Genomic DNA, 26,335 nt, shown 5'->3' on the forward strand with positions numbered 1-26,335 from the left:
TTTGCTTTCAAACCTCAAGCTCAGTAGCGTTATTAAACACTATGTGCCATGCTGATGCTGCCGATCACCGCTTCTCGGTCTATCTGGATGCAATAATGCAAGATCATATGTTATTTAACAATGTTCCAAAACTTTGTGACCATAATTTGGTCATTTTTCCCCCCCCGCTCGTTTAAGAACCTTGGTTGAAGTGACCAACGAGGTAGATTTGAGATTCCAATACAAAATCTTTAATATTTTGGTGCAGCAGCAGAGCTGGTAGAGCTGCAGCCTCACACGCTAGACACCAGGATTTAAACCAGACCTCGGGTGCTGTCTGTGTGGAGTTTGCGCATTCACTCTAAAATCTCATCTATGATCTCCGGTTTCCTCCACATGGCAAAGACGTGCAGGTTTGTGGGTTAACTGGCCCCTGTAAATTGTACAGGGGGCGGATGATAGAGTGCGATAATGGAACCACTGTGAATGGGTGATTGCTCGTGGACTCGGTGGGCCAAAGGGCCTGTGTTTATGAGCACATTTTGTCATGGTCCCAACAAAAAACGTCCAGAGCGAATTATACTTAGATTAACACTTGGCAATCGACTCAAAAACATTTGACGAAAGCATTAGGAGTTCTGGGGCTGGTTCAGGAAAGTACTTCCAATTATTTAGCTGATGCTTCGAATGGTGAAGGAAGCTACTTACTGTCCATGTACATGTTACAGCAATTCATCAGAATTTTCTCCGTGGACAATAAATGAAGGCCGTGAATTTCAGCCCATGGACGATTAATGAAGTGTCAAAAGTGGTCAGCTTGATTGCTGAAATATTGGGTTTCATTCTCTCCATTACCACACACATCTTATATGAGTGGTTCAGAATGTTAGCCTGCATCTAGCTTGTGGAAATACATGTGATGCTTTAATTTTCTATTGGTTTAAGTTAAATGGTTTTATTTCCTCAAGAAGAATCTCAACCTTTTCTGCACCAAAGAACTTGCAATGAAATTAGATTGCAGCTGAGTTTTGTTTCTATGTGAAAAGGCTGTTAGAAAAATGTGCTTCTCAGATGCTGGGCCACTTGTGTCATGCAGTGGGTTGGTCTAACAGCACCAGAGACCTGGGTTTAATCCTGACTTTGTGTGCTGTCTGAGTGAGGAGTTTGCACGTTCTCCTTGTGACCATGTGGGTTTCCGGTTTCCTCCCACATCTCAAAGAAGTGCGTGTTTGTAGGTTAATTGGTCGCTGTAAAGTGTCCCAAGTGTGTCGGGTGTGGAATAACATGGAACTAGTGTAAATGGGTGACTGGTGATCGATGTGGACATGGTGGGCCAAAGGGCCAGTTTACATTCTGTATCTCTAAGGTAAACTAAACTGCACAGAAAATAGAATTGAAACTGGCTATTTGGGCAGATTTTTTAAAAAATTAGGTTTCCTGCACTTCGTTCAGGCAGTGAAGAAAGCGAATGGTATGTTGGCATTCATAGCAAGAGGGTTTGAGTTTAGGAGCAGGGAGGTTCTACTGTAGTTGTACAGGGCCTTGGTGAGACCGCACCTGGAGTATTGTGTGCAGTTTTGGTCTCCTAATCTGAGGAAAGACGTTCTTGCCTTAGAGGGAGTACAGAGAAGGTTCACTAGATTGATCCCTGGGATGGTGGGACTTTCATATGAAGAAAGACTGGATAGGCTAGGCTTGTACTCGCTGGAATTTAGAAGACTGAGGGGGGATCTTATAGAAACATATAAAATTCTTAAGGGGTTGGAGAGGCTAGATGCGGGAAGATTGTTCCCGATGTTGGGGGAGTCCAGAACCAGGGGTCACAGCTTAAGGATAAGGGGGAAGTCTTTTAGGACCGAGATGAGAAAACATTTCTTCACACAGAGAGTGGTGAGTCTGTGGAATTCTCTGCCACAGAAGGTAGTTGAGGCCAGTTCATTGGCTATATTTAAGAGGGAGTTAGATGTGGCCCTTTTTGCTAAAGGGATCAGGGGGTATGGAGAGAAGGCAGGTACAGGTTACTGAGCTGGATGATCAGCCATGATCATATTGAATGGCGGTGCAGGCTCGAAGGGCCGAATGGCCTACTCCTGCACCTATTTTCTATGTTGCTACAACTCTAAATGCGCCCCAAAGTCTGTTGGCAATAATCGTGGTCTCTTTGCTGCTGTGCATGCACTCTGAAGGAACAATGCAGACCTGCATAGAGTTCCTAGCTCTCGGGCTGGGAAGAACACTTGCTGGGCCTGCGTTGTGCAAAACATGGAACATAACGCATGGAAAGGAACAGACGGTAAGTAGAACCTGTTTTAATTCAAAATCAAAAACGAGTATGAAGTAAAAGCAAAAGTCTGCAGCCATTTGTCCTGAAATGTTAACTCTACTACTCTTTCCAGAAATGGTGTTGGTCTCCCGGCATTTTCTGTTCCTGTTTTAACTCCGTTGCAGTGTATGTTAGTGACATTTTAGTGTTTTAATTTACTAACACACAGTGTCATATAGTGTGGAAACAGGCTCTTCGGCCCAACACCAACCAACATGTCCCATCTACACCTGTCCCATTTGCCTGCGTTTGGCCCGTATTTCTTGGGTAATTGAATGTAGAAACCCCATTCCAATCAAGATGCGGCTGGAGGCAGCGTCTGGCTGGCAACCTTCTTGCAAACACCGCCAAGCAACACTGGTAAAGGCATTGAGGTTGTCCCTCAACATCCTTGGTCCCTCCAGGTAAGTTGCACTGACCAGACTACCTGGGCAAATACCAGAAGAAACATAAGTGAACTCAGGACCATGCCCCATGCTTGTGTTACCTTTCACTTAAGATCTTGGTCTTCTATCCTTCAATAACTTTCCTTCAATTCACTAACAAATGACATGATATCTACGTTGATGGCAAACTCGAATAGTGCCATGCACAACCTCGCAATTAAAATTTCTCCTCTGTTTTTGACACTTATTCTTGGGGTGGGTGTGGTTCTCAAGATTGCATCAGCCATTGTAAGGTGTACAGTATATCTGTATCCTTGAGTTCACCATCTGGACTGGCACTGCACAACAATCCTGATGTAATATATATATAGACAATAGACAATAGGTGCAGCAGTAGGCCATTCAGCCCTTCGAGCCAGCACCGCCATTCAATGCGATCATGGCTGATCACTCTCAATCAGTACCCCGTTCCTGCCTTCTCCCCATACCCCCTCACTCCGCTATCCTTAAGAGCTCTATCCAGCTCTCTCTTGAAAGCATCCAACGAACTGGCCTCCACTGCCTTCTGAGGCAGAGAATTCCACACCTTCACCACCCTCTGACTGAAAAAGTTCTTCCTCATCTCCGTTCTAAATGGCCTACCCCTTATTCTCAAACTGTGGCCCCTTGTTCTGGACTCCCCCAACATTGGGAACATGTTATCTGCCTCTAATGTGTCCAATCCCCTAATTATCTTATATGTTTCAATAAGATCCCCCCTCATCCTTCTAAATTCCAGTGTATACAAGCCCAATCGCTCCAGCCTTTCAACATACGACAGTCCCGCCATTCCGGGAATTAACCTAGTGAACCTACGCTGCACGCCCTCCATAGCAAGAATATCCTTCCTCAAATTTGGAGACCAAAACTGCACACAGTACTCCAGGTGCGGTCTCACCAGGGCCCGGTACAACTGTAGAAGGACCTCTTTGCTCCTATACTCAACTCCTCTTGTTACGAAGGCCAACATTCCATTGGCTTTCTTCACTGCCTGCTGAACCTGCATGCTTCCTTTCATTGACTGATGCACTAGGACACCCAGATCTCGTTGAACTCCCCCTCCTCCTAACTTGACACCATTCAGATAATAATCTGCCTTTCTATTCTTACTTCCAAAGTGAATAACCTATAGAGGAGACTATCAAATGAGATGATAAATTGAACCCTTATTGCACCTCGGGCGGATGTAAAATTAGCAGCTGGAAGAGAAATCCTTCCCAATATTTATCTCTGTAAAAAGCAAAGTGCTGGAGTAACTCAGCGGGCTAGCCGTCATCTCTGGAGAATGTCGTTTTTGGTTCGAGTCCCTTTCTCCAGGCATGCTGCCTTACCTGCCTAGATAGTCCAGCTCTTTGTCTTAATTGTAAACCAGCATTTGCAGTTCTTTGCGATACATTTATCAGTGTATTTCGTGCTCCTTTGTGAGCTGTCCCTTGCAGATACTCCTTAATGAAAACACTATCTGGTCATTTACTATGCCCTTTGTGACTTCTTACTGTGGCCTCAGTAGATGTTGTGTTGCTTGCATTACAACAGTGACTGCGCTTCAAAAGTGATTCGCCACTTTAAAGTTCTGAAAAAGACATAAAAGATGTTACAAAAATGCATGTACATTTTGTTTCCGAGGAGAATAAATTAGCCATGTTATGGCATATCCAGGCCATGGTTTCAATGTTTGCACCTAATTGGAAATATGAATAGTGATCAAGAAAAAAAAAATACTGCCCCATAGAGGTTCAGGCTAGTGAAATGGGCAAGCAGATTATTTTTTCTGCACAGTTATGAGGTTATGTATTTGGTAGGAAAAGGAGTATGTAAAAGCTGTGAAATGGAGGTCAGATATAGGTAATTCCCATCAGACCAGGTAGTGTCAATGGAAAGAAAAACAGTTCACGTTATAGATCAGTACTCCATGGTAGAGCTGTCCAGTTCTGATGCAGAAAAAGCAAGCCACTGAAATTGTTGAATTTGGTATTGGTCAGTTGATGTGGATTAACGATTAGCATAATGGAGTGTAAGAAAATAACCGCAGATGCTGGTACAAATCGAAGGTATTTATTCACAAAATGCTGGAGTAACTCAGCAGATCAGGCAGCATCTCAGGAGAGAAGGAATGGGTGACGTTTCGGGTCGAGACCCATCTTCAGACTGAATTCACTTAGAGATGGGTGTAAATAATCCCGAAGTACTTGGGAAGAACATAGTACACCACAGAAACAGGCCTTTCAGCCACAGTGTGCCAAACTTGATGCCAACACCAAATTTCATCCGTCTGGACAACCCTCCAGTCCTGCATATCCAGGTGCCTATCCAAAGTCTCTTCAAAGCCACTATCGTAGCTGCCTCCGCCCCTATCTTCAAGGCACTCACCACTGTGTAAAAAAAAATTAAAATTAAAAAATTTAATTGCCCCACACATATTTAAAGTTAGTCCCTCTCACCTTTAAAGCTATGCCCTCTAGTCTTTAACATTTCCACATTGGGGAAAAGGTTCTGTCTATCTACCCTAGACTCGACGGTGGTGCAGTGGTAGAGTTGCTGCCTCACAACGGCAGGGACCCTGGTTCAATCCTGACTATGAGTGCTGTCTTTACGGAGTTTATATTTTCTCCTTCTGACCACGTGGGTTTTCTCCAGGTGCTTCGCTTTCCTCACAATTCCAAAGACGTGCAGATTTATTAGTTAATTGGCTTCTATAAATCGTCCCTAGTGTGTAGGACATGGAACGGGTGATTGTTGGTCAGTGTGGACTAGGTGGGCCGAATGGCCTGTTTCCAAGCTGTATCTCTAAACTAAACTAATCTATGCCTCTCATAATTTGACATACTTCTACCTCCTTAACCTCACTTCTCTATGTTCTAGAAATCCCTGTAAAGCGTCTTTGAGTGTTTGAAAAGCGCTATATAAATGTAATGCATTATTATTATTATTATTAACCTCCAGTGTTCCAGTGAAAACAAGCCAAGTCTGTCCAACCTCTCCCTCTAGCTAATATCCTCTAACCCAGGCATCAGTTTGGTAACTCTCCTCTCCAAAGCCACCACATCCTTCCTGTAACGGGACTACCAGAACTGCACGGGAGGGAGAGGTTTTTACACATTCAGGCCTGAAAGCTATCAGCAACTGGTGGCTGGCGAGAGGCACGAAGCATCAATTCACAGCTGGGGACAGAGGGAGAAGGGCATTCGAGGTTCTGATATTATTTGGACGTCATAGCTGTGGGGGAGTCTAATTAAACCTGCTGTTCCTCTGTGTCGTGTCAAGAGATATCTGCTCTATGAATGCCTGATCATGGCAGCTGTTCCCAGTGCAAACTCCTGCGCTTTGACAATGTGCGAGAAATTCACCAGAAGTAAGTAAGATAAAATGCACATCGGAATGGATTTTAATTAACAAATTTCAATGTTGGTCCTCGAATCTCTCTCGGCCACATTCCTCCCCTGAATTTTCAGCCACGTTATTTGAAGGGGAAGATAGACACAAAATGCTGGAGTAACTCAGTGGGACAGGCAGCATCCCTGGAGACAAAAAATGGATGATATTTAGGGTTGAGACCCTTCTTCAGACTGAGAGTTGGGGAAAAGGGAAATGAGAGATATAGATGGTGATGTAGAGAGACGCAGAACAAATATTGTAAATGAAAGATATGCAAAAAAGTAATAATAAAGGAAATAGGCCATTCTTGACTGTTTGCCAGGTGAGAACGAGAAGCTGGTGCGACTTGGATAGGGGAAGGGTGGAGAGTGGGAATGCCGGGGTTACTTGAAGTTAGAGAAATCAATATTCATACCACTGGGCTGCCCAAACAAAACATAAGATGCTGTTCCTCCAATTTGTGTTTAGCCTCACTCTGACAATGGAGGAGGCCTAGGACAGAAATGTCAGTGTGGGAATGGGAAGGGGAATTATAATACAATACAATACAATATATCTTTATTGTCATTGTACAGGGGTACAACGAGATTGGGAATGCGCCTCCCATACGATGCAATAATTTAATTAGCCAGTGTTAATTTAAACAACCCAATGAAACAAATTGGAACAGTTTTAAAACAGAATAAAGTGCAAGTAGATCTGTGCCGGATCACTGTGCGATGTGACCATCCGGCTCAGCAGGACCGGTTCATAGCAGCTATGGCCCTGGGGATGAAGCTGTTCCTGAGTCTGGAGGTGTGGGCGTAGATGGCCTTGTATCGTCTGCCCGATGGTAGAAGTTCGAACAGACTGTTGGCAGGGGTGTGAAGAGTCCTTGTGGAAGCTGGTGACTTTTCTGAGGCATTGTGTGTTGTAGATGCCCTCCAAGGCTGGTAGCTGTGTTCCGATGGTCCTCTGAGCTCTATTGACTACCCGCTGAAGAGCTTTCCTCTCTGCCTCCGTGCAGCTGAGGTACCACACAGGGATGCCATATGTTAGGATGCTCTCTATGGTGCAGCGTTAGAATGTCGTCAGCAGTTGTTGGGGTAGACCAGACTTCTCCAGTGTTCTTAGGTAGAACAGTCGTTGCTGTGCCTTCTTGCCCAGCGCAGCAGTGTTATTGGACCATGTTAGGTCCTCCGAAATGTGAGTGCCCAGAAACTTTAATTTAACAGAAAATTAAAGTGTTTGGCAACCGGGAGATCAGGCAGACTGAGCGAAGTTATTCAGCGAAATGAGTGCCCAGTCTACGTTTGGTTTTGGCAATGTAAAGGGGATATGGACCTTGTATCATCCTCCCTCTCGGGGACCTGCCTTGCCTTGCTGTTGGTTTCCATAAAGTAGCAACACAAGTAGAAAGAGGGTAAAGAAGGGATATGGTATGTAATTATGGAAGGAAAACATAAGGCAGAGGGTTATAATTTTCTTCCCAGGATGGAAATGCCAGATACTGGAGGGCATAGTGTTACGGTCAGAGAGGGGAAAGTCTTTGGAGAGAATGGTGCGTTCCTGGAACATGCTGTCAAGGGATGATGATCATGGCAGGCACAACTGATGTTTAAGAGGCTTTTAGAGCGAACACGAATATTGGGGGAATGAAGCGATATGGATCATGTACAGAGAGAAGGGATCGGATTAATTTGGCATCATGTTCAGCACAGACATCATGGCCAAAGGGTCTCGTCCTATGCTGCACAGTTCTATATGTATCTGTGTTCATTGTGAGAGCATCCCAAGAATAATAAAAAATAAGGAATCAATAAGGAAAGAGGATCTTAATGCTATGACTTGGGGATAGGAGCCGAGCAAATGAATGTACTGTAGAAACGAGGCACTGCAGATGCTGGTTTACAAAAAAAGATACCGAGTGCTGGGAGTAACTAAGCAGGTCAGGCATCATCGCTGGGAAACATGGATGGGTGATGTTTTGGCTTGGGACCCTTCCTCAGGCAAATTAATGGATTGTTTTGGTCCCATTTCCCATTTCTCCTGCAAACTTTTCCTCACACTTCCCCATCAATGGAGAAGTCAGTAGGTTAGTCCAACTAACCTACCCACCTGCATGTATTTGGGATATGTGAGGAACACCACACAGCTACAGGGAGAACATGAAATCTAACCTGAACTCTCTCCAGCAATTTAGTTGCCACTATTGGCTGCTGATGGACAATTTCCGAGGTTCTCCATTCCATAAGAACAGGAAAGCAGAGTATTACCTGAATGGTGACCGATTAGGAGAGGGGGAGATGCAACGTGACCTGGGTGTCATGGTGCACCAGTCATTGAAGGCAAGCGTGCAGGTGCAGCAGGCAGTGAAGAAGGCGAATGGTATGTTGGCATTCATAGCAAGAGGATTTGAGCTTGGGAGCAGGGAGGTTCTACTGCAGTTGTACAGGGCATTGGTGAGACCGCACCTGGAGTATTGTGTGCAGTTTTGGTCTCCTAATCTGAGGAAAGACGTTCTTGCCTTAGAGGGAGTACAGAGAAGGTTCACCAGATTGATCCCTGGGATGGCGGGACTTTCATATGAAGAAAGACTGGATAGACTAGGCTTGTACTCGCTGGAATTTAGAAGACTGAGGGGGGATTTTATAGAAACATATAAAATTCTTAAGGGGTTGGAGAGGCTAGATGCGGGAAGATTGTTCCCGATGTTGGGGGAGTCCAGAACCAGGGGTCACAGCTTAAGGATAAGGGGGAAGTCTTTTAGGACTGAGATGAGAAAACATTTCTTCATACAGAGAGTGGTGAGTCTGTGGAATTCTCTGCCACAGAAGGTAGTTGAGGCCAGTTCATTGGCTATATTTAAGAGGGAGTTAGATGTGGCCCTTGTGGCTAAAGGGATCAGGGGGTATGGAGAGACGGCAGGTACAGGCTACTGAGCTGGATGATCAGCCATGATCATATTGAATGGCGGTGCAGGCTCGAAGGGCCGAATGGCCTACTCCTGCACCTATTTTCTATGTTTCTATTCTCTGAGAAAATACATTTCTCCAACTCTCCTACCCTGTAATCTGACCTTATGACCCATCCCTCCAGATCCCAAAGTCATGAAAACATCCTCCCCACATCCAGTTTCCAGTCCTGTCAGAGATTTGTGTCTTTTCTTGAAATCCCCACTCATTCTTCTACATTCCAGTAAATACAGAAGATAAACAGAATGCTGGAGTAACTCAGCGGGTCAGGGAACATCTCTGGGGAAAAAGATTAGGTGACATTTCGGGTCGGGAGTCGGGATTCTCTATCTTCAGTATAAACCAGCATCTGCAGTTCCTTTCTACACTGTTTCTGATAGATTATATTTTAGAGATACAGCGTGTTAACAGGCTCTTCGGCCCACCGAGTCCATGCTGACCAGTCCACTAAAACTAGGGACAATTTACAATTTTACCGAAGCCAATTAGCCAACAAACCGGTAGGTATTTGGAGTGTGGAAGGAAACCGGAGCATCCGGAGAAAACCCACGCGGTCACAGGGAGAACGTACAAAACTCCATACAGACAGCACCCTTAGTCAGGATCGAATCTGGGTGTCTAGCGCTGTAAGAGCAGTTCTACCATTCTGCCACCCCAATGTGTTCATTTGTGACTTTGTGTTGTGAATGGTTCTCGGGAATGGAGCCCTTTTGTAAAATGGGGACAGCCTGTAGTAATTTGGTAAAAGGAAGGTTGACCCACTTCTTTAAGTTTATTCTTTGAGTTTAGTCATAGAGTGCTACAGTGTGGAAATGGGCCAACTTGCCCACACCTGCCAACATGTCCCAGCTACACTAGTCCCACCTGCTAGCATTTGGTCCATATCTCTCCAAATCTGTCCTATCCATGTACCTGTCTAACTGTTTCTTAAATGTTGGGATTGTCCCAGCCTCAACTACCTCCGCTGGCAGCTTGTTCCATGCACCCACCACCCTTTGTGTGAAAAAGTTATCCCTCAGGTTCCTATTAAATGTTTTCCCCTTCACCTTAAACCTGTGTCCACTGGTCCTCGATTCACCTACTCTGGGCAAGAAACTGTGCATTTACCCGATCTGTTCCTCTCATGATCTGATACACCTCTATAAGATCCACCCTCCTCCTCCTCCTCCTCCTCCAGAGATAGTCAATCTCTGCCTATCGCTCAGACCCTCTAATCCTGCCAACATCCTCATAAATTTTCTCTGTACCCTTTTCAGCTTGACATCTTTCCTATAACATGGTGCCCAGAACTGAACACAATACTCTAAATACTCCCTATACACTGGGATCAGCCAATCATCCCTGTCCCGCCTGCAATTGGTCCAAAACGCCGCAGCGAGACTCCTGACGGGTACCCGTAAAAGGGACCACATCACCCCGATTCTGGCCTCTCTCCACTGGCTCCCAGTACGGTACAGAATCAACTTCTAGCTCCTCCTATTCACATACAAATCCCTAAACGGGCTTGCCCCTCCATATCAAAAATCTTCTAACCCACCACTCTATCTCCAGGTCCCTCAGGTCGGCCGACTTGGGGCTACTCACTATCCCGCGGTCTAGGCTTAAGCTCAGGGGTGACCGCGCTTTTGCAGTTGCAGCTCCTAGACTGTGGAACAGCATCCCTCTCCCCATCAGAACTGCCCCCTCCCCCCCATCGACTCCTTTAAGTCCAGGCTCAAAACCTATTTCTACTCCCTAGTGTTTGAGGCCCTCTGAGGGGGGCACCGTGAACTGTTTATGTATGTGCTGTTATGTTTGTGTACCATTGTATGTTCGTTTCTTAGTACCTGAACTGATGTACAGCACTTTGGTCAACGTGGGTTGTTTTTAAATGTGCTGCACAAATAAAATTGACTTGACTAGATTTTAGATTTAGAGATTTAGATCTAAATGCGGCCTTGTACATATTTGCACGCATTTTGTCTTATGCATGTGTTAGTTTGAAAGATATCTTTAAAGATTTGAAATTAACGCATTACTTTTAATATATTTTATCGGATGGAAAACGCTAAAAAAATAATTTTAATGGGCGAGATCAAAAAGAACAGGTTCCACCGAGATTTGAACTCGGATCGCTGGATTCAGAGTCCAGAGTGCTAACCATTACACCATGGAACCACACGTGAGATTCGGCACCGCTCTGCTGAAGACTCGACAAGTCGACTGAGCCGCAATTTCCACCGTCAGCCACTCGGGAAGTTTAGTCCCACTCGTCGTTGGAGACGCCTGGCTGGCTGGAGAGCAAAGGCTGGCTGGATCAAGGCTGGCTGGAGAGCACAGGCTGGCTGCTGTCGGGGACCAGGCTCCCGGGCACAGCAGGGAAGCGAGTGTAGCAATGTGTAATGTAGCGAGTTGAGAGGCGACGCGGCTACAGCGGGGACGCTGCTGGCTACATTGTCGTGTGTGGGGAGGGAGAGGGAGGAGTCTCCAGACGGTGGGAGGCGGTATTTATAGAGGGTAGGGGAGGGTGAATATACAAGGGGGGGGGGGGGGGTTGAATCCACAAGGGGGGTCGTGTGTGGAGGGAAGGGAGGGGTGAATCTACGGAGAGTTAGAGTGCAGAGGGAGGGCATTAATCTACATCAGTCTGAAGAAGTGTAAGAAAAGAACTGCAGATGCTGGTACAGATCGAAGGTATTTATTCACAAAATGCTGGAGTAACTCAGCAGGTCAGGCAGCATCTCGGGAGAGAAGGAATGGGCGACGTTTCGGGTCGAGTCTGAAGAAGGGTCTCGACTCGAAACGTCTCCCATTCATTCTCTCCTGAGATGCTGCCTGCCTGACCCGCTGAGTTACTGAAGACTGAAGGAGGGTCTCAACCTGAAACGTCTCCCATTCATTCTCTCCTGAGATGCTGCCTGCCTGACCCGCTGGGTTACTGAAGACTGAAGGAGGGTCTCAACCTGAAACGTCTCCCATTCATTCTCTCCTGAGATGCTGCCTGACCTGCTGAGTTACTCCAGCATTTTGTTCCTGTCTACAATTTGAAACCAGCGTCTGCAGTTATTTTCCTACGCATTTTTTCAGGGGGGAGGTTGTCGAGAAAGGAGAGGGGTGAATAAATCTATAGGGGGTAGTGTAGTTGTGTGGAGGGAGGGGAGATTGTTGATTGTCCCCTCCCCTTGTACAGAGGGTGGTGTGTGAGGGGAGGGGGTGTGGGGTGTTGGCACTCTGCAGGGTAGTCGGTTCTGGAGGAACCCGTGGCCATTTTTTTGTTTGCAACCCGGAATAAGCAGGATCTGCGTTGTGTTTGTGTGTGTTTCCTGTCTGGTTGGTCACGAAATATCTCGCCCTGCGTTAGAAACATTCAAACGAGGCCGCTGTATCTGCTGAAACGTGCACCGCGCTGCTTTTGCTCACTGTATCCACTTTTCTTTCACGAAAGCACAAGTCAAGATTCAAGATAGCTTTATTTGTCATCCAATATTGGACGAAATTCAGTCACCCACAGTCCAACAATAAAAGCATTAAATAGGCATCAAAATTACACAACCCCAAAAACCCCAAAAACACAGTCCAACAATAAAAGCATTAAATAGGCATTAAAATTACACATCCCCAAAAACACAGTCCAACAATAAAAGCATTAAATAGGCATTAAAATTACACATCCCCAAAAACACAGTCCAACAATAAAAGCATTAAATAGGCATTAAAATTACTCAACCCCAAAAACACAAAAAAAAAAAGAAACATCCATCAAAGAAACATCCATCACAGTGAGTCTCCTCCAGTCCTCTCCTCACTGCGATGGAAGGCCACAATGTCTTTCCCTTCTCCTGCCGTCTTCTCCCGCAGTCAGGCTGTTGTGGCAGCAATAGTATCTTTGGTCAGCAGTACAGTTCCCAGTCATCCGTGTCCACCCACATTCTCCGGGGATGTTGCCTGACCCGTCCCTCCAGCACTTTGTAATTTTGCTCAAGATCCCAGCATCTGCAGTTCCTTGTGTCTCCAGTTCCCAGTTCTGTTCAGCCAGCCCAAGGAACAGAAGAGGCAGGAACAGAGTCTGAAGAGGTTTCGTCCTACACTCTGCCCGTCGAGCCTGCTCTGCCAGTCAGTAAACAGAATTCCAAGAAAATCAAACTCAACGTGGCTCTGTGAAAGCGAAATCCTGTTTGGCAAATTTGCCGGAGTTATTGAGCATGCCACAAACAGGGTGAGGAAAGGTTAGATGTGTATTTGGATTTCCACAATGCATTCAATCAGTTGGCACCTCCGTACAAGTTAAGAGATCACAATATTGGGGAGGGAGGGGGGTTATATTGCATGACTGGAGCAGTAGCTAACTACGAGGGGGAACAAAAGTAGTTGATGCAGGTACAATAACATTTAAAGGTAGTATAAGACAATAACTGCATATGCTGGTACAAATCGAAGGTATTTATTCACAAAATGCTGGAGTAACTCAGCAGGTCAGGCAGCATCTCAGGAGAGAAGGAATGGGTGACGTTTCGGGTCGAGACCCTTCTTCAAAGGTCTGAAGAAGGGTCTTGACCCGAAACGTCACCCATTCCTTCTCTCCTGAGATGCTGCCTGACCTGCTGAGTTACTCCAGCATTTTGTGAATAACATTTTAAAAGTCATTTAGAAAGTTTTAGAGTGATTTTGGCCAAACGCGGTTGAACGGGATTAGTTTAGAATGTGGCATTTTGGTTGGCATGGGCGAGTTGGGTCGAAGGGACGGTTTCTGAGCTGAATGTCTCGAAAAGGAATGGGGGTAAAATTGATAATTGTCTGATAGGTGCCATGATGATGATACGCAAATATCACGACCTTTGTTTCAGGTGACTGGAAGGTCGGATGGTGTGCGTTGTGTTCAGCAAGGCCGGAGGCTGCAGTGGGCTAGAGATAGTAAACATAGAAACTAAGGAATGTAACCTATAAATATTGTGTCTGCATTGTTATTTCACATCAGAGGCAGAGATGTGACATTGGCGACAAGGATCTTTGGGATTCTGAATCCGTGTCTACGTGCTGGTTAGTAAAAGGTCATATTGGCAGTGGCTGGAGCTGATTTCTTAGCACTTCGCGGAGTTCCGCACTTCGATCCGACGGGTGATGCGAGTACTGTCAGCGTGAAGTGGAACGCTTGGCTGGAGGAATTCGAGGCCTACGCCGACAGTCGCGGGCTCTTTCTTGATGAGAGTACGCCGGGGCAGAAGGCGCAGCAGAGAGCCTTGCTTCTCTTCACAGCGGGGCCGGCGGTGAGGAAAAATGTTAAACGCTCCCTGACACCGGAATGAAGGAAGACTATAAGAAAGCCGTTGATGCATTGAACAGTCATTATGTGGTGGTGACAGCGAATGCTACATTTCAACGCCATTTATTCCGCAAAACAAAACAGGAAGAGGGCTAAACTGTTGTTCATTTTGAGACGAGACTCAGAGACAGGTGTCTGTAGGATGCAAATATGTGGCTGCTGATGTGGAAAACCAGATATTGGATCAGGTTGTCCAGCATTGAAGCTCAGGAGAAGGCTGCTAGAAAAAGAGGGTGAGTTAAACCTTAATGATGCTTTGTCGATTGCAGCAACACTGGAAGCTGTTGAGGGATTATTTCACAGCATGAAATTGTAAGATTCCAAGACTGGGCAAGTTAACTGGGTGTCCCACGGTAGACCAAGAAGTAAGCCTGAATGAGAGTGTTACAGGTGTGGCAACAAGGGTCACAGGGGGAAAGATGCATGTTGTCTGGCAAAAGTTAGAACATGTAGGAAGTGTGGAGGCAAAGATCATTTTGCAAAGAAATGTAAAAGTAAGGCCAGGGACAATACAAGGGATTACAAGAGTGAATATTCCAAGGCAAGGGAGAAAGTGAAGTCCAGTGACAATAGACAATAGGTGCAGGAGGAGGCCATTCGGCCCTTTGAGCCAGCACTGCCATTCAATGTGATCATGGCTGATCATTCTCAATCAGTACCCCGTTCCTGCCTTCTCCCCATACCCCCTGATAATATTTTTTAAGGGTAAAAAATTGTTTAATTTGGGGGAAAAAATAGTCTTTTTAGATTGAGATACAGCGCGGAAACAGGCCCTTCGGCCCACCGAGTCCGCGCCGCCCAGAGATCCCCGCACATTAACACTATCCTACACACACTAGGGACAATTTTTACGTTTTACCCAGTCAATTAACCTACAAACCTGTACGTCTCTGGAGTACAGTTGTTTTGTGTGTTATTGGAACACAAATGAAAACACAAGGAAGCACAAATATGCTTTGTAAGAATTTAATTGGAAGGTATATTAGAAAGAACACAGTAATTTAAAGTTTAATTCTGGTAAAGGAGGGATGTCAAGACGATGAGTCATGACAATGATATGCAAATATCATGACCTTTGTATCAGGCAAAGAAGGAACTAGAGGAACAAGATAGACCACTCGACTCTAAAAACCGTAGTACGTCATGACGCCATTTTAGTAGGCAGAAACTTGCAGAAACATTTAAAAAGAAAAATAACAAAAGTCTGGGAATTGATAGATGAGATATATTCTGCATTTTAATGGTATCATCACACGTACTGTTCCCCCAAAACACTGATTACACTGCGAGAGACAGAGCGAACGGCGGGTTTTGCTTACTAAAATGGCTCCTTTGCGTACTACACTTCAGTATAGGCGACTTCAACGGAGTGGTCCATCTTGTTCCTCTAGTATCTTTGGTATCAGGTGACTGGAAGGTCGGATGGTGTGCGCGCTGTGTACAGCAAGGCCGGAGGCTGCAGTCGGCAGAGATAATAAACATAGAAACTAAGGAATGTAACCTATAAATATTGTGTCTGCACCATTATTCCACATCAGAGGCGGAGATGCGACAACTGGCATTAAGGAACGAGTGGATTTCCATAGGAAGGAATACTGGGGCATCAACTCTTTATAACCCATAGTACTGATTTGAATGGCAGCTCAGTGACCAAAATTAGTGGTACAAAGTCAAGTGGTTGGAAGTGAGGCGGACACAAAGAGCCTAGATGGAGGGCAAGAAGATGACAGATGGCGTACAATGTATTTTCCACTTTGGAAGGAAGAATGAGAAAGCGTTATGTATTAAATAGTGTGAGACCATAATATTGAGGTACAAAAAATATTAGCATCATAGTAAATGAAACACAAAATGGTAGCACGCAGGCACAGAACATATTTAAGAAGGCGAGTGGAATGCTGTCCACTGTAACAAAGTTTTGATTCAACTTTATACGGCTAATGAGTCTGTATCTAGGGTACGACATGCAGCCTAGTTCTCCATTGGTAAGGATGTATGTAATTGTATTGGGAGGCAGTGGAGAGAGGTTTATTCATGGGATCAATGAAGAAAGATTGAGCCAATGTTGATTGGAGTTTAGAAGAATGAGAGGTGGAACATAGATTTTGAGGAAGATTAAGGATAGCGGAGTGAGGGGGTATGGGGAGAAGGCAGGAACGGGGTACTGATTGATAGTGATCAGCCATGATCGCATTGAATGGCGGTGCTGGCTCGAAGGGCTGAATGGCCTACTCCTGCACCTATTGTCTATTGTCTATTGAGCGGCTGATTCCTCCAGTGTCATATCTGGAACTAGGGGCATAGTTTCAGAACGGGCCATTTAAAATGGAGATGATGAGTAATTTCTCCTCGGCGTTGTGAAGGTCTGGAGTTTCTGACCACAGAACTGTAGACCTGTTGAATATACTCCAAAGAACTGACATTAGTTTCCCTCCATTGTTTGAATAAATTGGTTATATTTTTCCCCAATAGAACTTTCCATGAATCAAGCGGTGGTGAATCTGTGGAATTCTTTGCCACTGAAGGCTGTGGAGGCAAAGTCGGTAGATATATTTAAGGCAGAGATAGATTCTTGATTGGTACGGGTGTCAGAGGTTATGGGGAGAATGGGGGTAGGAGAGAGAGATAGATCAGGCACGATTGAATGGCGGAGTAGACTTGATGGGCCGAATGGCCTAATTCTGCTCCTATCTCTTATGATGTGAACTTTGGAAAGTCAAAAACGCTCATCAACTCTCTCATCTTCATTTTCAAGGGAGTCCATCAGGACCCAGAGACTGGTCCGTCCAACCCTTCAACAATGTGCTCAGTACCAGTCCTCGTGATTGTAATCTTCCCAATTTACAGCCATTTCCAAGTTATGTGTATTGTCTATAGTGAAAAGCCAATTTAAAATACCCATATAGTTCATTTGCTGTCTTTGTTTTTCCATGAATTCCCCAGACCCAGTCCCTGTAGGCTCACTTTGCAACATCTTTTAAAAATATCTTTGGAAACGATGTTTTTGTATTTCCAGCTTGCTTACATCTTTAATCTTTTAATGATTCTTTGCAGGCACTGGTCTTTTTACAGTCATCTTTTCCTTTAAGTTTGGCACCTCTGTTGCTAACTGCTTTACTTAATTATGAATGGAGGGTCTTCCTCCCCCCCTTATTTCCTTTCTCATTGGGATGTATCTATTTTCTGCAATCTAGATCAATTGATCCCTTAAACTTTCAAGCTGTAACAGTTGCCCCTATTTAATACAACACTAATCCTGAACTTTTTTTTTCTTTCAAGATGAATGTTATGATTGCTTCATTGCAAACTCACTTGTGAATCCTATCAGTTCCAGACCTGCTGTCCACGAAAGTATCCTGTAAACATCATGACACACACGAGCCCCATGTTCAGTATTGTCACACTGCAAAAATAAGTGGTCTCCTACTAAACTTTATAAAACCCCACATATAACAAAATTTTTATTGTTTTTCAAATCAGAAATTTTCAATCGGTAATACAGGCCATCAAAAACGTATTTATTTAGCATCTTTCAGAACATTCTGTAGCCAGTACTCTTCCCCTGCTTCACTGCAGAGGGCCCAGCAACAGAGTTATACACACAAAGTCCAACAAAGACCGGGGCAGATTATCAATTTACTGAAATCAGTATAATGCTTTGGACAGGATACCCCAGTACACAACAACTCTTTGCTAATTAAAACAGAAAATGCTGGAAACAGTTGACTTTCTCCTTCCTAAATGCTATTTGATGTGTTAACATTTCACCAACACTTTTTGTCAGATGAATGATTTTGTCCTGAAGTCTTAATTGTTTTTTGATCTTTTGTGCTGCATGGCCTTAGCTTTCCTGCATTCAGTTTTTTGTTAATGTTCATATCTGTAATTCACTTCTCACTCTCCCCACTTTGAGACTTCTACACCATTCTCCTTTTCCAAGGTTTTGGACTCGCACCAACCAGAACTTAAAGTGGTCAGAAACAAAATGCTAGCCGGACAAAATGCTAAGCTTGGACTTTAGGCAGTTCTTTCTCCTGCAGAGAACTCTCCACCTCCAGGCTTGTATTACCTCCCTGCACTCCCTGCTCCAAGTGGGTTTTGTGCCAACCCAGGCTGCCCACTAACTCCTACGGCATCCAAATGATTTCCCAAACACAGGCACAGGAGGAAAACAACTGAACAACCACAGGCCAACAGCTCATTGCTCAGGAGGAAGAAAATAATGACATTGTTGTAAAATATTCTGCTAAACTTAATTTATTAAATAAAACACATTTAGGTAAAGAGCCAAAGAAAACCATCACACATTCTTCTGTTGGTTTGTTTAAATTGGGGGGGAAAAAAATAGTGACTTTTGGTTCTTCACCTGCGATCAGTGCAAACTTTTACCACATCTTTAGTTGTTTTAAAATGAAGAGTCTGCAACCGGAGAAATGAAAGAGCATTTTCTAAAAAAAAGCAGGCAATTATTTATGATAAAGTTCTTGTCATCTGAATAAACAGCTGTCAGAAGGCGCCAAGAAGAGGTGGAGGAGAATGGGAAGGGTGGGAGCCAATGATGTAGGTCTATGCGCCAGAGGAACAGCCGATGGCAGGTGCGTGCCTGTGGCATTTAGTGGCCATACCTGAGGAAGAGAGACAAATTATGTACCTGACATACAATTAATCTCATTCAGTTTAACAAATCTTTAAGCATTCAGTATAGAAACAATCAATGTTTTGTTGGTTTTAAGTCAGTGTGGTAGAACACTGTTCAAAGTGAACCAGCTCTATGCAGGATCAGAACCGAGTTATATCAAAGATAGACAGACACAAAGTGCTGGAGTAACTCAACAGGTCAGGCAGCATCTCTGGAGAAAACGGATGGGTGACTTTTCAGGTCAGGACTCTTCCGTTACCCATCCTTTTTCTCCAGAGATGCTGTCTGACCTGTTGTTACTCTATCACTTTTGTATAAACCAGCATCTGCAGATTTTTGTTTCTACATTCTAATGAGTTTGCCGATTACAGACGTTAAGTTAGCAAGCAAAATAACGGTGGCTGTATTTTAAAACATGCAGGGTGCTTTTTTTCACTGAGGATGTGGATGGCACTAGCAATGCCACTGTTTATTGCCCATCCTGAGTTGGTCATGAACTGAAAAGGAGGTTAAGGCAGACCTCCCAACATTTGATTTTACAAATTCAGAATTTTGATGTCCAAAATTCAGAATTTTACATCAAAATTCATAATATGGCGCTTACTGAAACTTTTTAGCAAAAAAAAGTATGCACGCCAAATGCGTGTACGCGTTGCGCTACATTCACGTGTGAGAAACGACTGTTAATTCCAACAATCTGTAGTTCTTGGACAACATGTACAATGAGTATATTCTACTATTATAGAAAGGTTATTGAACAGAAATACCTTTTACAACAAAGAAAAAAATAGTTTGTTTTGTTTTTTTCTATTTTGCTTTTTCCTCACACATCCCAATTCTCTTGGTATTGAATAAAAGAACAACGGTCATAAAATGTATGACTAATTTATGAAGAAACAGTTTCATTTAAAAAACTGCACATAGCTAATTTAATTGAAGACATACTTGCTCCAGTGGTCTTCAACAGCAAATCACAATGCCCCCCCTACCTCCCCTCCCTTTCCCCCCAAATCCACTCCCCTCCCCCTTCCTCCACCCCCTGGCCCCCACTCCCTCCTCCCACTCCACTCCCCCCCCCCCCCCAACATCAACGGGCCTCACGCTCCGTAGCGAGGCCGGGCCAGCGGCGAGGCGAGGCGAGTACAGTGGCGAGGCTGGGCGCGGGGTGGGGCGAGCAACGGCGCATGTGTTTTGCGGAAAAATGTGAGGTGAAAACGGAATGGCGGAAATGAAATAAGAAAGTGGAAACTTTCCGCCAAATTCGGAAGGGTTGGGAGGTCTGTTAAGGGACATCCATTGGTGGTCTGGAGACACATAAACCCAACTGGGGAGGACGGGTAAATTTCACTTCCTGAAGGACCATTAGACAGACTTTTACCCTCAGTCCAGTGATCTCAGTCACTGAAAGGGTCCAAGAAAACATTTCTAATGTATTTGGTTAGTTCTGTCCAAATTAACCAGATACCACAGTGAGTTTTAAATGTGTCCCTGGATCAACTGTCCAGACCCCTGGTTACAAGTAGCAATGTGATAACTATGTCACAGTGTCCTCCAAGAAAATATGCACAAAGGGCGTCCTACGTAGTCTTAAGATGCAAAATTGTGCAGCATAATAGTGTGTAGCTTGAAGACTTGCTGCCTCCCATATCTAACAACATAAATTCAATCCTGATCTCCTGTGCTGTCTGTGTGGAGTCGGCATGTTCTCCCTGTGACCAGGTGGGTTTTCACCAACATTCCAAAGATGTACAGGTTTGTAGGTTAATTGGCCACTATTAAAGACCCAAGAGTGCAATTGAATGGTAGAATCCAGGGGTTTTGATGAGAATGCGAGGACAGCAAGAAGGGATTCATTTTAGTTTACAGATGCAGTGCGGAAACAGGCCCTTTCAGCCCACTGGGTCCGCACCGACCAGCGATCCCCGCACATTAACACTACCTTATACCCACTAGGGACAATTTTTACATTTATCAAGCCAATACCTGTACATCTTTGGAGTGTGGGAGGAAACCGAAGATCTTGGAGAAAACCCACGCAGGTCACGGAGACAACGTACAAACTCAGTACAGACAGCAACCGTAGTCAGGATTGAACCCGGGTCTTCGGCGCTGCATTCGCTGAAAGGCAGCAACTCTACCGCTGCACCACCGTGCCGCCAATGTGCGGTTACCATGCGCAGTGCAGGGTGGTCTGCCTGTACCTCTGGGTGGGCTCCAGAGTTTAATTATGTGCTTTATGAGTAAATGGACAGCAATACGTCATGGCCAAGGAATTCCACATCCATTGCCTCAGACCACATCCCATCACAGCCACCAAAACATAAATAGAAAAATATGCTCATCCTGTTGTTTTGGATTACTTAACCACACTAGGCCTCAAGAAAAGTAAAACTTACTTCTGGAATTCCCACTCCCTGTTGTCCAGCGGGCAAACCTGCCTGGTCTTCAGCCATCGAGAGATGCAGTGGAAGTGGAATGCATGCTGCAGTGGGAAGCAGGTGAGGACAGTGATTGAGGTACAGTCACCAGCACATGTGCATACACAGCATTTTTCACAGTTGGATAGTTCCCTGCACTTTTCCCAAGTGTTACATAGAAACATAGAAAATAGGTGCAGGAGAAGGCCATTTGGCCCTTCGAGCCAGTACCCCCATTCATTGTGATCATGGCTAATCATCCACACTCAGTAACCTGTGCTTGTCTTCTCCCCATATCCCTTAATTCCGCTAGCCCCTAGAGCTCTATCTAACTCTCTTTTAAATTCATCCAGTGAACCGGCCTCCACTGCCTTCTGTGGCAGCGAATTCCACAAAATCACAACTCTCTGGGTGAAAAAGTTTTTTTCTCACCTCGGTTTTAAATGGCCTTCCCTTTATCTTTGTTGCTGGTTGATCAGAAATCGAGATATATTAGTCAGACATTTCCAAGCGCACGTGCAAAGGATGAGCATTTCCTGAATGTGATTTTAGATGCACCAGAACCAGATGCACAAGGTGCGTGGATAAAGGAGTCAGAAATTCCAAAAGGCCCCAATTGCTCAATTTTAGACTAAAATGGACAAGTGTCAACTTGGTACCTCACAACCATTTAAATTAGCTGAAATCATTCTTGTAATGTAAATAAATGTGGTAGTCACATTGCGCGCAGAAAGCATTCATATTCGGCAACATTTTTTTAAAGTGATGTTGCTTGAAAGCACTGAAATGATTCTAAAGATTCCAATGGCGTCGTCTAGATTAGTTCTGGTTGTTGTATTAGAGGACAGAAGGGGCCTAATTTATCATCATTCAATAAAAGGGCAGCATCTCGAGAGGTGCAACAATCCCTCGGTGCTGTGCTGGAGTTTCAGCCTGGATTATATACAATATAAAGTATACAGTAAATCCTTGTTATAACAGACCATGTGGTGTGGGGGGGGGGGGGGGGAGGGGGAGGAATAGTGTCCATTATTGCCAACTGTTCACTTTAACCAAGTAAGGTGTATCATTGTACAAGTAGCAGAATAAACAACTGCAGATTCTAGTCAATACACAAAAGGACATAAAGTAACTCAGCACGTTAGGCAGCATCTCTGGAGAACATGGATAGGTGATGTTTTGGGGCGAGACCCTTCTTCAGACTCAGCCTTGGTGTACTGGTGGCCAGGAGAGGCGAGATCGGTGGAGTCAATGGTTGCAGCCGACAGGCAGCTGGAGCACAGGAAAGGGTCGGTGGAGTCGGTGGCTGGCGCAGCCTGGAAGCGGCCAAGGAAGCTGTGTGGGCCGGCGGGGTCAGCAGAAGCAGCTGGGGATGCGGTGGGGGCTAGAGGTGTCAGTGGCCGGGGGGGAACATGGTGTGTTTCGGGGGATGGTGTCGGTAGCCGTCGGTAGTTCGTCCTTTATCATCACAAATCCGTTATAAAGAGGTCCGTTAAAACAAGGGTTTACTGTATTCCAGTTCCAGAGCTTTATTTACATTGGTACCATCTCTACTTACATTACACACGCCCCAAGCGACGGTGCATTCTTCAGAAGTTGCTGAAGCTTGGTTTGCTTGGCATTCTATACCTGCAGAGCAAAACGAAGCACATCACTCAATTTGTGAACACAACTTATGAGGTCAAATTATGTTAAAGACATATGTGGTGGCACTACATGCTGGAGTACGCCTCTAAGCACAGCTGGCTCAGTCATTTATCCTACTTAGTCTCTGGATGCTGATTCACGGTATAATGCTATTGTTAGAATTTCAGATTCAAGGAAACTCCAAACTAGATTACTTTGATCTGTCCAAAAAATATTGGGTTATCCATGCTTCATTTTCTAAATCTGGATTATATCTACCCATCAGTACAATATATTTTAGTGGGTGTGAAGATGGTGGCAATCTTTCTTGAACCACTCTTATTATTTCAGTAAGCCAGACCGGGCAAGGATAGCAGATATCCTCCCCCAAAACATCAGTGATGCTCATGGTTTTTAACAATCTGGAAGATTCATAGACACTAATATTGTTATTAATGATTTGCTCAGATTATCCAAGCAATAGCACAACAGCATACAGACAGGAGAACAATAAATACATCGCTGGAGGAACTCAGCAGGTCAGGTGGCATCTGCGGGAGCAAAAGGATAGTGAAGACACTACATATAGACACAAGGGATGTCCACAGAATTACAGGCTGGATACTCACACAGATCCATGATGTGGTTTCGGCAGATGGCACAGTTATCTACCACAATATCCCATGCCCACAGGGCCACTGCATTCCACTGAAAACAAAGCACACATAAAGCAATTAATCAGGGTGTGCGATTTATTCCAGTTGAATAATCGATTCACATTAAAGTTCTATGACTAAGGCCTAGTGAAGATAACTTTGGATGAAGGAGATGACTTGGGCCAGTGCACAGATTAACTCTGAGGAAGAGTGAAGAATAAAACAGGAATTTGCTGTAGTTGTACTAGGTCTAAATTGTGGATGAGATTGTGTGTCAGGATACAACCTTAAGTTGGTAATGGAAATGTTTATTATGTTGGGTGAAAGATCTGATCCTAAAGGTGTTACCATGCTAAACTTTTACTCAACCAGTCCAACTCTTTCCAATCTAAGCATAGTTTAAGCAAACAATAACCAAGATTAAGAAGAGCATGGGAGCGAAGGCAGTTTGGAATATAATAGAAGACTGAAGTCCATAGAAAGTTGTTGAGCATAACAATTTCAACAAGAGGAGTTAAAGAAAGGACAAAGTAGACATTGTTAAGCTCATAAAAACATTTTGATGATGGTGTAGATATTACTGGTAGCTCAACTTGGGGGTAAACTGAGCAGATTTACCCTGAGCGAAAAACCAGGTTGCTTAAAGCCTAAAAGGACACAAAGTGCTGGAGTACCTCAGCGGGTCAGGCAGCAGCTATAGAGAACATGGATAGGTTCCATACCCTTCTTCAGTCTCGACCCGAAACTTCACCTATCCATGTTATCCAGAGATGCTGCCTGACCTGCTCAGTTACTCCAGCACTTTGTGTATTAACCAGCGCCTGCAGTTCCTTGCTTACAGCCTAGTTCAGTCTCAGACAATTGGCTGTGGGAGGAAATTTGGAATAAGAAACTAGGACTGAGCAAATCACTTTTATGAAGCCTGAAAGACTCTTTTTCAAAACCGATCTGCCCTATTCCACACAAAAAGTCTGCAGTCAGGCTGAATCTAAGGTTAGGGATGTTTTGGGGGCTATAGGTCATTAAGCTGCACTTGACCCAATCAAACACATGTTGATGGAAGCCATCAGAGACACACACCACCCTGGTCATTTCACCCCTGCCATCGGGAAGAAGCCTGAAAAGTATAACGTCCAGGTTCAGGAACAGCTTCTCCCCTACAGCCATCAAGCTATTAAACACTACAACCTCAAATAAACTCTGAACTACACAGACTATTATTGCACTATTACTGTTTGTTTTCTGTGTGTGTGTGTGTGTGTGTGTGTGTGTGTATATATATATATATATATATCTGTATATGCGTAAGAAGGAATGGCAGATGCTGGTTTCAGTTTAGTTTATTGTCACCTGTACCAAGGTACAAACCAAGGTTTAAACTGTAGATGCAACATGCTGGAGTAACTAAGCATCATCTCTGGAGAGAAGGAATGGGTGATGTTTTGGGTCAAGACTCTTCTTCATACTTCAGTATATATATATGAGTATGTGTATATAAATATACATACACACATACAGCACCTTTTTTTCTCATACATTATATTGTTTATAAGTGTACTTTGTTTATTATTTTTTGGGGTTATTATTTTTTATTGTCTGTTGTGCTGCTGCAAGCAAGAATTTAATTGTTCTGTCTGGGATATATGACAGTTAAACACGCTTTAAGAGGCGAGTAATCAACGTAGTAATCAACCTGAACCAGAGCCATGTTGAAGCGGGCAGGAGCCGCGGTCCCGCCCCCAGGCTGGCCCCGCCCCGTTCCCCCACTCCTTTGACTGGATGACGCGGACGTCAGTCACACCGATGCCCCGCCCCGAACGGACGACGCTGACGTTAGTGACGCCGACGCCTCGCCCTAAATGGTTGACGCCGTCGTCAATCTGACCGGCGGGCCCATTCCCTCCGCCATCACCGCTGATCTTTTTTGAAATGATTCCAGTTTCGTTCCCTTCCGCGCACCTCGCTCTTCACAGTTAGGATTCGAGGTTCCGAGTAGAACGGGTCGAGGTACCTTTTTAACCTCGAAGCGCTTCTTGCCGCCGCCGCTGTTGGTGGAGCTCGGTGCGTCCACATCCATTGCCGTCGCCATCTTGTCCGCCGCAGCTCGGCGCTCCGCGCATGGGCGTTTGTGGCGTGTGGGGAGGGGCAACACAAGCGCCACCTGCAGGGCGTCAATTGCCAGCCCGTCCGCCCAAGGGATGCAGTGTCATGGGAGGGCCAGGACTCAATAGGAACCTCAGGGGCAACTCTCAGTTCAGTTTAGTCTATTGGCACGTGTACCGAGGTACAGTGAAAAGCTATTGTTGTGTGCGAACCAGTCAGCAGAAAGACAAAACATCATTACAATCGAGCCATTTATCAAAATCATCAGTAAACTTCAATACATTCAAAACTCCGCTGCCCGTCTACTCACCCACACCCCGATCCGTGACCATATCACCCCCGTCCTTTACAAACTCCACTGTCTCCCCATCCCCCAGAGAATCCAGTACAAAATCCTCCTCATCACCATCACAAAATGGCGGCACTGCCCTAGCAGCTGCCGCTCACCTGCGGTCCATTTGTCTTTGTGTTTTTGTTGGTTTTTTTGGTCTTAATTGTAGTTGTGATGTGGTGTTTTTGTGTTTGTGTACTATGTGTGT

At 44.8% G+C, this 26,335-nt stretch overlaps 1 protein-coding gene and 1 non-coding gene across 2 annotated transcripts; both read right to left on the reverse strand.

Annotated features, from left to right (window-relative positions):
• Positions 1 to 11,141: 11,141 nt before the first annotated feature.
• Positions 11,142 to 11,213, reverse strand: trnaq-cug (transfer RNA glutamine (anticodon CUG)). The gene has a single exon. It is a non-coding gene; the product is annotated as a tRNA-Gln (tRNA).
• Positions 11,214 to 17,811: 6,598 nt separating this feature from the next.
• On the reverse strand, positions 17,812 to 25,808 carry rbx1 (ring-box 1, E3 ubiquitin protein ligase). The gene is made up of 5 exons (XM_078430631.1): positions 25,705 to 25,808; positions 23,667 to 23,745; positions 22,970 to 23,040; positions 21,391 to 21,476; positions 17,812 to 18,980 (listed from the first exon to the last, which is right to left on the reverse strand). The coding sequence occupies exons 1-5, from the start codon at positions 25,780 to 25,782 to the stop codon at positions 18,968 to 18,970; spliced, it is 327 nt and encodes a 108-aa protein (XP_078286757.1). The 5' UTR covers positions 25,783 to 25,808; the 3' UTR covers positions 17,812 to 18,967.
• Positions 25,809 to 26,335: the final 527 nt, after the last annotated feature.

The sequence above is a fragment of the Rhinoraja longicauda genome, chromosome 40 (genome assembly GCF_053455715.1).
Source record: "Rhinoraja longicauda isolate Sanriku21f chromosome 40, sRhiLon1.1, whole genome shotgun sequence".
NCBI lineage: Eukaryota > Metazoa > Chordata > Chondrichthyes > Rajiformes > Arhynchobatidae > Rhinoraja > Rhinoraja longicauda.

Bases quoted from the DNA above. Each gene is read 5' to 3' on its own strand.
- rbx1 (XM_078430631.1), bottom strand. From the start codon at position 25,782: ATGGCGACGGCAATGGATGTGGACGCACCGAGCTCCACCAACAGCGGC. The intron at 23,746-25,704 runs GTACCTCGACCC...CTTTGTTTTCAG, and splicing joins AGCGCTTCGAGGTTAAAAAG to TGGAATGCAGTGGCCCTGTG. The intron at 21,477-22,969 runs GTAAGTAGAGAT...TTCCCACTGCAG, and splicing joins TCGCTTGGGGCGTGTGTAAT to CATGCATTCCACTTCCACTG.